Source organism: Natator depressus, chromosome 3 (assembly GCF_965152275.1).
Source record: "Natator depressus isolate rNatDep1 chromosome 3, rNatDep2.hap1, whole genome shotgun sequence".
NCBI classification, from domain to species: Eukaryota; Metazoa; Chordata; order Testudines; family Cheloniidae; genus Natator; species Natator depressus.
In genome coordinates, this window is record NC_134236.1 from 144336670 (window position 1) to 144348282 (window position 11613).

Here is an 11613-nt window from a genome sequence, read left to right on the forward strand (position 1 = left end):
AGCAAGCAGGTAGGGACATTGGAATTACCAATCTGGATCAGATCAGTGAATCCTTCAGGTCAGTGTCCTGTGTCTGACAGCGGCCCATAGCAGCAGCTTCAGAGGAAGGTGCGAGAAACCCTATAGTGGACAACTGTGGAATAATCTTGCCATAGGGGAAGTTTCTTCCTGATCCTAATCAGTTAATGACTGAAATCTTCATGCTTCAGGTATATCTTAGAGGAGTAAGAGGTGACTTGATTACAGTCTATAAGTACTTTCACAAGGAGAAAATACCAGGTATTAAACGACTCTAATCTAGCAGTAAAAGGCATAGCAAGAACTAATGGTTGAAAGTTTAAACCAGACAAATTCAAATAGGAAATAAGACACAATTTTCTTTAACTATGAGGCTGAATTAACATTGGAACAAACTACCAATGGATGTGGTGGAGACCCCATCTCTCACTGTCTTCAAATCAACACAGGATGCCTTTTTGGAAAGCATGCATTAGTCAAACAAGCAGTTGGGGCTAGAGGGGTAACTGGGTGAAATTCTGTGGCCTGTATTATACAGAAGTTCAGATTAGTTGGTTCCTTCTAGCCTTAGAATCTATTAATCTAAAACCAAAAGAGTATATTCTGTTCTCTGAAATATAAATTCAGATATTGCAATGCAACTGTCCAGGAGACTTAAGATGTATTAGTACAACTAAGTTCTAGAAGAGTTCACCACAGTTAAATTAAAAGGACCTGGTGGCAAGAGGTTGTTATGAATTATCTATGTATTTTGTGTACTGATTTATTGAATAAGTGTAGATGTTCTTTGACAGGTTTCAGAGTAACAGCCGTGTTAGTCTGTATTCGCAAAAAGAAAAGGAGTACTTGTGGCACCTTAGAGACTAACCAATTTATTTGAGCATAAGCTTTCGTGAGCTACAGCTCACTTCATCGGATGCATCCGATGAAGTGAGCTGTAGCTCACGAAAGCTTATGCTCAAATAAATTGGTTAGTCTCTAAGGTGCCACAAGTACTCCTTTTCTTTTTGCGATGTTCTTTGAGTGATTGCACATGTCCATTTTACTTCAGGTGTGTGCCAGCCAAGTGTGCCAGAGTCAGAGATTTTTCCCTTACCGTTATCCATCAGGGTGGTGCATGTGCCCTCTGTTGCCTCATGCTGCTGCACAATTATATAATGGGCAGAGCCGCCCCTGACCCTCTTCAGTCCCTTCTAAACACCCATGGTCGGTGGGGTTGCTAATATTCTCTTTTTCAGGGAATTTTTCTTGTATATAGTTCGTGTACTCATCAATAGTTAGACCTTTAGAGTAAAGTTTTATTATTATTTAGCTTAGTTTTGTTTAGATTGTCAGTTCCTGCTTGTTCTGGGTGCCAACTCCTGGTACATGGGCTTTAAGGCTTGCATTGGCTGCAAGAAGTCTGATAAGTGACCCTCACTGCAGCAGTCTAAAGTGCCTCGGTGAGGGTTGCATCTCAGACTGTTCCCATATCTGTAGAAACTTCAAGTCTTGGACCAAAGGGGTGGATGTCAAGTACTTCTGCCTCTGTCAGAAGTGCCCCTCAGTACATTGCGGAGACTCTGTGCTATTCCCCTTCCCTGGTATCAAGGAAGAAGCATGGGCAATGTGTCTTGAAGGAGCCAGCTGCCTCCAAAAGATCGAGGCCACTGCCGACCCTACAGATACCACTAAGGCAAAAATCTCCGATGACCAGGCACGTGGGCACGCACACACCTAGAATGGAATGGACATGAGCAACACATCTTGAAGAGCAATGGTCACAAAAAGTAGGTAACTTTTTTTCTCCAGTCTGCAGAACCTCTGTATCAGGGCTCTTTTGACACTACCATCAGAACCTAACCTGATCTTGCAGGACCACGGTCGACTCACTGCATCACAACCTGTCTGCTCTCCATCTTATGGCTTGGATGCTCTATAGTTAATGCCTTAAGAGGCAGAGTGTTCAGAGAATGTATGAAACATCTTCCTGAATAGCTGAAAACCTAGTCGATATACTTTTCTGTTCAAGTGAAAATGATTTTCTTTATGGTCATAGCAGAAAGAAGTTTTCCAGTCTGGGCCTCTTTCCATCATGTCTTGGATTACTTGTTCTGCCTGAAACAACAAGTCCTATCCATTGGTACCATCTGGGAGCTATCTCCAGTTTCCAATCACTGGCCACTCAGTATTCTCTAATCCAGTGTTCTTAAAGAGTCTGGACAGGTTATATCCCCAGGTGGCTATATCTTTAGGGCTCAAATCTGGTGTTAACAAAGTTGATGGGTCCACGCTTTGAACTGATGGCAACCTGCTCTTTACTTCATCTATCCATGAAAGTAGCCTTTTTGATAGCGATTACCTCTGGGAGAAGAGTGGGGGAATTACAAGCCTTGGTAGCTGACCCTCCTTACACAGTCTTTTTTATAAGGACAAAGTTACGTGCACATCCAAAATCTGTGCCTAAAGTAATATCAGAATTCCACCTCAATCAAGTGATATAATTTATCAACTTCCTTTCCTAAGCCCCAATCTCATAAGGATGAAGAGACACTCCATACTTTGGATGTCAGAAGGGCGTTAGGTTTTTACTTGGACATAACCAAATTGTTTAGGTTGGCATCCCAACTCTTAGCAGTTTCAGACAGGATGAGGGCCCTTCTAGTCTCAGCACAGAGAATCTCATCATGGATTTCCTCTTACGTATGTGTTGTGACATTGCCAAAATAACCCTGACAAGCGGGGTGGTAGCACACTCAGCAAGATCTCGGGCGATTTCTGCAGCTTTTCTAGCTCAAGTGCCCATAACAGACATTTTGTAGGATGGTGACTTGGTTATCGGCACACACCTTTATAACTTATTACTCTGTATCTCAGCATTCCAGAAATGACACCTAGTTTGGACGAGTAGTCCTTCAGTTCTTTTTCAGGTAGACTCTGAAATGCACCTCCAGATTGAACTGCTTGTGAATCACCTGAAGTGAAATGGATGTGTGCAATCACTCGAAGACAAAATAGTTATAAAACTCTTCTGTAACTGTTGTTCTTCGAGATGTTTTGTACGTGTCCATTCCATGACCCTCCCCTTTCCCCTCTATAGCAGAGTCTCTCCGGTAAGGAGGAACCAAAGGGGTGTGGGGTGGCCTTATGCCATCACGAAGCAGCAGAGGGTGCATGTGTTGCCCTGACAAGTACCACTATAGGAAAAATCTCTGATTCTGGTGCAGTGGGTATGCACATACCTGAAGTGGGCTAGACATGTGCAGTGAAGTGGAATGGACACGTGCAACACATCTCAAAGAACAACAGTTACAGAAGAGGTTAGTAACTGTTTGTTTTTTCTCAAGTTTGCTAGTAAGTTTCCAAAGTCAAGTATGTAAAGGGAGACATCACTGAAGCAATAGGACTAACTGCTTTTTGCTTCAATTTGTCCAGTGCAAGCAATAGTTAAATGACGGCAAATGTGTGATGCCTGATACCATACTTTTTGTTTGGACGGTTGCTCCTCTGTGAGATCTACCAGAGATTTTTCAGTTAACAGTACTGTATTTATTTACAGGTGAAGCTGTGTGACTTTGGTTTTGCACGCATCATAGGCGAGAAGTCTTTCAGGCGCTCTGTGGTTGGAACCCCTGCTTATCTTGCTCCTGAGGTACTCCGGAGTAAAGGTTACAATCGCTCTCTGGATATGTGGTCAGTGGGAGTTATTGTCTATGTGAGCCTTAGTGGTACCTTCCCATTTAATGAGGATGAAGATATAAATGACCAAATCCAAAATGCAGCATTTATGTATCCACCGAACCCCTGGAAGGAAATTTCTAGTGAAGGTAAAGAAATTCAAGAGAGCTTTTGCTTTTTGAGATCTTGTTTTTTATAGCATTTTATATACATTAACACTTTGGAATTCAGGTATTTTTGAATTGCATTATGAGTTTGATTCAGACACGAATGTGAAAATTGACAGCTGAATGACTCTTTGGTAAAGGCTAACATCATAGGTGTGAAGCAGCATGAATTTGTGAAAGATAAACAATGTCAGGTGGGATTACATTTAACAATTGGCCTAGAGAAAAGGGAGAACCAATAGATATAACTAGATTTCAGAAAGCTGTTGATAGAACTTGACAGAATGGCTTATTGTATAAACTCACCAAATGTGGGTTTAGCTAACTTTTCTACTGGGTGTAGAAAGTGGTGGGCTGGAGGTAAAGATGTGTACTCTTCATGAAAGCTAATGACAAGTTAAATCTGGCCTGGCTATCTGTTGGGACTGATCACTTGAAACATAGGCATGCATATAACTAGAATTCTGGATCCAAACAGTCTGATCCAGTGCAATAATGAAATAGGGGTGAGTGAAGATATTCAGATCTGGATCCAAATGTTAGCAGGCTTCAAGGTTGTTCCGACCTGGGGTTTTAACATGGGCTTATCTCTAGCTGTGAAATTCACAATGATAATAAAATAAGTGGTGTATATACATAAGACCTGGAGGGATGCCTGACAGTAGTGTGTAATGGTGGGAACTTACTGTTGAGAGAGAGCACTTTAAAAAGAACTTTTCAAAAGAGTCTAAGTGGCTGAGGAGCCTAAATCTCATTGACTTCTGATGAGACGTAGGTTCTTAAGTACCCTCGTCATTTTGCAAACTTTACCCCCTATTAATTTAGGACCAATATTGGTAAAGCTTCCGTTGACTTCAGTCGGACTAGGATTTTACCCTCACATTAGTACATTATTTTTGACAGTAAATTTGAAATTAATAAATTAAATTTGGAGTAAATCAGTAAACTCGGTTTTGAGTAGTGTTTTTTTTAAAAAAACAAACAAAACACTACCTTTCTGGCTTTCTCCTAACATGAGTTAAAATTTACTGTAAAGACCATTGGCTTGGCTAAGATTCACATAATTTACATTGTGTATATATTTTAGGTAACACTTCAATTTCAAAGTTGCATGTAAACTACATTAGAGATGACAGATTTGTATTTATACTGTAGAATTTTTGATAATTTGTTTGTTCTGTGGCTTTTCCCCCAGCCACTGATTTAATAAACAATTTGCTTCAAGTGAAGATGAGAAAGCGTTATAGTGTTGACAAATCTCTTAGTCACCCCTGGCTACAGGTAAGAGCTATTGCCCATCTTGTTTTCTATAAAAGCTGTGTGTAACTGTCCTTTAAGTGAATCACATTTTGAATTAAGTAGTGCGAAGGCTTTGTAAAGATTGTTTTTACTGCAACATTATGAAAATATCTTACAATGGATATCCATGAAGATGGCAACTAGAATTAATCTGAGAGAGAACTGAGCCTCATTGACCATGCTTACCTACTGTGTCCTTCCTATCTCCCCTTCCCACCTCTGGGATTCTGCCCATCTCCTTGTGTTCCTTCCCCCTGCCCTTCAGAATCTTATCTTGCCCTCTTGTTCTCTACGATACTGTTAATTTTTCTGTCTCTCAGCTTTTACTCTTTACTGTATATCTGGCAGTGGTGTGAAGAGTTCATTCCCTTAGTATTGCCAGTTATCAACACTCAGCTCCACCTGAAATACATGGCAGAGTGAGAAGCTATTTGTTCTCAAGTAGAGAATGAAAGCAGAATTTATACCATAACTCATTTTAGAAGAGGCAAGATGAGGTGAGGGAAAGTGTTGTAGAGGGAAAGTGTTGGTTCAGTTTTCACTTGGGTCCCTTTTACTTTCTGATCTCTGACAACTACATAATCTCACAATTTTGCACACAGACAGACGAGAACTCTGAGGGAAAACCCACTCAATTATTTGATGGAATTACTATTTAAACTGAAAGAACAGCATTTTTACATATATCTGAAAAATGTCTGTCTTGGAGTCATTACATTTTCATAAATTGTATGTAGTACTTTCACTGAAATCGGAGGGATTTAATTTATTTCAACTCAAGCCCCTTCAGGTGAACCTAATCCTGTTTGGTTTTGCACTATATCTTGTTGACTGTAGTCACCTAGTCATATTAAAGTGTAAGTATTGAATTGCTAACTTGATTTCTGTGACTGTGCTGCTATGGGTTTCATAAACCATTCACCTTAATTTTTTTAAAGGATTATCAGACTTGGCTTGATCTTAGAGAGTTTGAAACTCGCATTGGAGAGCGTTACATTACCCATGAGAGTGATGATGCTCGCTGGGAAGAACATGCTTATGAACACAACCTTGTGTACCCCAAACATTTCATTATGGCCCCCAATCCAGATGATATGGAAGAAGACCCTTAATATTCGCCGTGCTAACTTCATTACGGAAAGGTGCTTCAGATGTTGATACTTTTCTGGACAGATATTGCTCTTTGAATGTTCAGATGATTCAGTCTACAAAACCATGAAGAATCCTGCACTGGCAGGTGGCTGGGCAAAATGACCTAACAAGTTTTTCTTCATCTCTAATTTCTTGAACTATGAAATGTGATCTGGCAATGGGATAAGCAACTTGGGTAACATTTCACTAGCTGTATGGTTACAGATGATGTTACTGAGGTGTAATGCATACAAACTGAATGCATGGTGTGATTTTTCTGTGTTTTTTGTAGCCTATGCAATAACGAAACAATTTTTTTATGGTTTCCTTGTCCCTTATTTACTAAGCCATAGAATACTGTTTTCTGGTATTTAGATACATCTCCACTTTCCTAGTTTGTACATTGTGGAAAGAGGCTGTAAAAAGAAATCAAAACCGTATACCTTGACCAAATCACAACAGAAAATGCTGGATTAGGACTAATTTAAAAGATTGAATGTTGTTTGACAGGTATGCTAAAACAATCAAGGTAAAGGAACATGCTCATTTGCCACTGTTTAAGCAGTTGAACGCTTGACTTTCTTTGCCCTGGTAGAATTGAAGGATCTTTCTCTGAAGATAAGATAGTAACACCAGATTTCATATTTCTGTTGAATGCTAACTGACAATCAAAAAGCTATGGTAGCCCTCAACATTGTCTGTTACAATAGATCAATAAACCACAACAGGGTGTGTATTAATATGCAGGATTGGCATGTGTCTTGGGTGTGTACCAAAGGCGTTTTGTCTTAAAACCACCGAAGTAGTGCACAGATAGCATACACACTTTTATGTAGCATATCCTTCCACTGTTGAATAACTTTTAAAAACATATTTTATGTTCATTTTAGGTTCCCCGGGCTTAGCCTGTCTGCAGTAGTTTGTGGACTGATAGCAACTCTCGATCCCCATTTTCTGTTGAACAAACTAAATTAGGAATCCTGTTGGAAAAAATCAAAATTGAGCATGAGTTAAAGGGGCTGTAGCGCCACAAACTGTTGCCAAAAGGGCAGCTGGATTCATGAATTAACAGGAAGAAGCAGCATTGCCTCCTATTTCAGCCTACCACTTTTTGCCTTCCAGTCTTTAACCTGCAATTCCACCCTTTCCCCAATTCCTAAACTTTACAGATTATGAAACTGAATTAGGAGCCCTAAACCAATTCTTAATTCAGCTTCTCAACAGAAACTTCCATTTAAACATACCCAGCCACATCTTGAGAACTGTGGCCAAATGGAGAGGGAAGCAGAAGTTTCCTTCTGAAATGACGGTGCAGAAAGATAGTTCGGCAGTTAAAGTCTGCCATGTTTCAAGAAGAAAGCTTTATGCCCACTATATTAAATGGAGGCCTCCATTTACTTAGTTGTGAGTTTCTGAGGAAATTTCAGCCATGTATTATTGGGAGTTGATGTAAGACTATGCATATCCCAGATAGGTCCAACTAGCTAATAAGAACTTGGCTTTGGGTAATGTCCTTATTATGGTTTTTTAAAATGTAAATTCTGTAGGTTTCAGCTGCAAAGGTAGTTGAAGCCTTTGGGGTCTCCTTACTCTTCTAGGTGAGCTAATTTTTTTTGTAGGCTGACTAAAATATTTTTAATTATCAAAATCATGGTGGGTGAGTAGACTTTTGTGCCTGGACTGATGGAAAATCATCATGAAAATACGTGGTTGCTTCAGAGTTTCAGCTGCTCTTAGATACATAAGTGAACTGGCAATGAAGTTGGTGGAAACTGCCTAAGTGTATCTGAAGGAAGAACAGGGCCCATAATTGACTCTCTTCCTGCTTGGCTTCCTTTAGCCTAGCCGCTGCATTTTATAGGTATCTAGGCTGTTAGCAACTAAAACCTTACGGCCAGATTCTGTACTATACCTTCACCAGTGGGAAATACAAGGTGCTGCCTTTGCACATCTGGGATATTGCCCTACTCCTGGGACTGCTCTAACGTTTGGCAGAATCCCTCCAGCCACCAGTGTCAAAGCCTTCTGGCCATTCCACCCTGACACACTCTTGCCTTGCAAGGCCATGCCTCTATTCTGAGATTTGTTCAGGGGGTTGGCATAGAGCTGCCCATACCACTCCTGCATTTGGGGAATTCTCCAGGGGATTGTTCTCTCCTTTTGTGGTGCTGGAAGAGTATAAAGGAATTGTAGTAGGAGGCAGAATCTGCCCTCTTAACCTTGCAGCCTCATTGAGGGGAAATTTCAGGATTGGTCCCTCCACAGAGAGTATTGAAACACCTTGTAGGCTAATGTAATGGTAGTTTTAATTTTTGAAGTAGCCTGATCACCTGTGAAATCATTGGATTAGTGTTGGCCTAATTTCCTGTAAAGTTTGTCACAGCCAGGTTTTAAGAGGGAAGTGACACTCTCTTCTAGCTGCCACCATTTCTTTAGCATCTCTGAAATTTGGGCACCATGCCTCTTACGGCTGTAGTGCTTCAGACATGGTTGGGCTTTCAAACTTCGATTTTACATTGCTGAGTTGAGGCATTTCAGGGCTTCCAGTTACATTTAAAGAAACATCTTTAAAGCAGGTCAGTTGCTTGAAAAGCACAATAGCTTTTGCGGTTCTTGTAGCCAGAATGGACAGGGATGGTGTCCCTAGCCTCTGTTTGCCAGAAACTGGGAATGAGCCACAGGGGATGGATCGCTTGATGCTTACCTGTTCCGTTCATTTCCTCTGGGGCACCTGGCATTGGCCACTGTTGGAAGACAGGATACTGGGCTAGATGGACCTTTGGTCTGACCCAGTATGGCTGTTCTTATGTTCTTAGCAGGGTTGGAGGAGAGGATGGTATCCATGGAGGAGGAAGAGGCCTAACTGCCCTCCCTCCACCCCCTGTGAAGTCTGTTTCTATTTTAAAACACAAAATGAGACCTATTCAGTATTCCCAATTTAGGTTTAAAAACAAAATGGGAATTGAAACTGGCTTTTGGAGCCATTTGGACTCCTGGGGTTGGAAGCAGGTAGTTGAGGATTTCTTCCCCCCCACCCCCCACCCATGCATTGGAAACAAACATTCAAATTAGTAGTAAAAGTGTGCTCCAAATTTTTTGCCCTTTTCTCTAATTCTTCTATAGTGAATTCCATAGCAGTAGGATATGTTTAAAATCCTCACCCATGATTTTAAAACTAATGAATTTTAGAATTAAGTAGCCATATTCCAATAGCGATAAATTAAGTGTGTGCATTCCTGGATCACTGGTAGACTGTTAAGATAAGTAAAATACTTCAAGCCTCAGAATGCCTGTGGCATGGGCCAGTACTGTAGCAATACACACCCTGTTGTGGCTTGATGCTTAAGATGAAAAATAACTGGAACATTTGTATTACTTTGATAGTTATCACACACATTTTACAAGCCATGGAATGAATTGCACAGCTTGCACTCTAACTTTTTTAATGAAAGCCTAAAACCTTTATTAAATTTTAAGCTTTAAGTCACTGACTAAGAATCTGGAGTTATAATAATCAGTTGCTCCAGATGAATTTGTACCCAATGCTACATAATCATTAACCTGTTTTGAATTAAGAAGTTGCATTCATGCAAGAAATAGTGCTATGTTGATGCTAGAAAAAGCTCAAGTAAAATTTGTAGCCTCAAAAGGACACTGTCAAGTACTTTTTTTATATTTTTATACATCCCATTGTTTGTAAATATCCTCTAAGCTTGAAAATAAAATTTATTTCCCTATCAGAGTTGTTGTCGTCCATTTACGTGGATTCCCTTCCTTTCCCTGTGTTAAAATGTCCTTGAAAACAACTTGTGTGTGTACATACATGTTTGTGTACTGGGATCACTGATGTGAGGAACAGCTGTCGGAATAGCATTTTACTCACCTGTGCTGCTTTTTATGTTTTGTACTGCTTTATCCCCCTCCGATCTTTCAAAATATTTGACTCCTTAAAAATGGATTAAGAGAATCACTGACAAGGAGTGCTGGCTTTTAAACAAATATACATATTTAGAATCCACAGGACATTCCCCAAATGTCTTATTACATCAAACAATGTTAATGTAGGTCAAGTATGATATCTTCTTGACAGTACCTCCATAGCCAAAGTTGTGCAATTTTACTTTCAGCTACCTCTTGTTCACTTAATCATTCCTTTGTGTTTAAATTCTTACAGAATAGGCATAACAGTGTAAGCCCTAGAATAGTGGGAAAAGTAAAATGTTTCTACAGAATAAACATCAAGGTATATTCTGTTGTAGCATGAATGTAACTTTACTGTAGCAAGCAGTAGAAAAATATGGCCAAAAGAATACTATTTATTGGCTGTATAATGGAAACCACTTATGGTAAAGTGCTTTATTCACCTAACCCTTTCTTAAAGTTGACACCACCTGCATATACATGTGTGCCTTAGAAGGCAACATTTTCATTCCACTGTGGACCATCTGCTCTGAGAGAACTCCAACCACAGAAGTGTGTCAGGTTTCTCCCAGGAAAGGAGAAGTGAGACTCCTGGAACTGTAGTAATTGACTTTTTTGTCCAGGAAGTCATGTAAACCTACACACAACTGGGGGGCGGGGGGTGCCCAAACAGCTTCTACATAGCTTAATAAGCTTTAAAGTCACCTCTCTTGATTTATATTTAAGTTCTGCTTGTTTCATGTGTGTTTAGACAATACTGTACATAGAAACAAACTATTTAAAAACAAGAAATCATTAGTATTTACATCATTTTAGTTTACATTAGCATTAGCTGTTAGTGTTGTGTTGAAGCAGGCCCCAGGCCTTATGAAATGCTCTAGTGGGCTGTTGGGCACCCCTGCAGTTGGTGATCATGGCTGTACATCAATGAATAAGTACAGTAAAACCTGATTTCACAGGTATGTCATTCACAAGCACAGTGTTAAAAGTGAAAATCCACTGGAACAAAGAGTTTGCTCTCATTTACTGTGTATACCTTTCTTGTATAGGAACTACTGAAATTTGTTCAGTTTGATATTAGCTCATACACAGGTCATTCTAGTCAATTACAGTAGCCCAGTTACCCACAACAGATAAGCATCATATAGATTTGTCAGGGCAGCCTGTTTGTGGTGTAATGGAGGGTGGCAGTTAAGCTGGGGAGAAATCTTTAGGCCATCAATGCTGCCTCAGGTTCCAAGAAAACCACAGGTACATACCTAAGATGGAGGCACAAAGAAGCTGTCTGGGGAAGCAGCAGGCCAGAACAATGGTACACTTCCTTTGCTTGTACATCAGCACAAAGGCAGTGCATAACCCAGTTAAATAAATCCTGGTTGCATACAGACACATGGTTCATTACAAGAAAAGTTTATTTATG

General features: G+C 40.1%; 1 protein-coding gene across 1 annotated transcript in view; it reads left to right on the top strand.

Annotated features, from left to right (window-relative positions):
• Nucleotides 1–9979, top strand: part of PRKD3 (protein kinase D3) — a 77936-nt gene extending 67957 nt beyond the window's left edge. Inside the window, exons 17-19 of the mRNA XM_074948982.1 lie at nt 3557–3824; nt 5038–5123; nt 6080–9979. Coding sequence (XP_074805083.1) covers nt 3557–3824; nt 5038–5123; nt 6080–6253 — 528 coding nt within the window. The 3' untranslated portion in view covers nt 6254–9979. The remainder of the gene's footprint in view (nt 1–3556; nt 3825–5037; nt 5124–6079) is intronic.
• Nucleotides 9980–11613: the final 1634 nt, after the last annotated feature.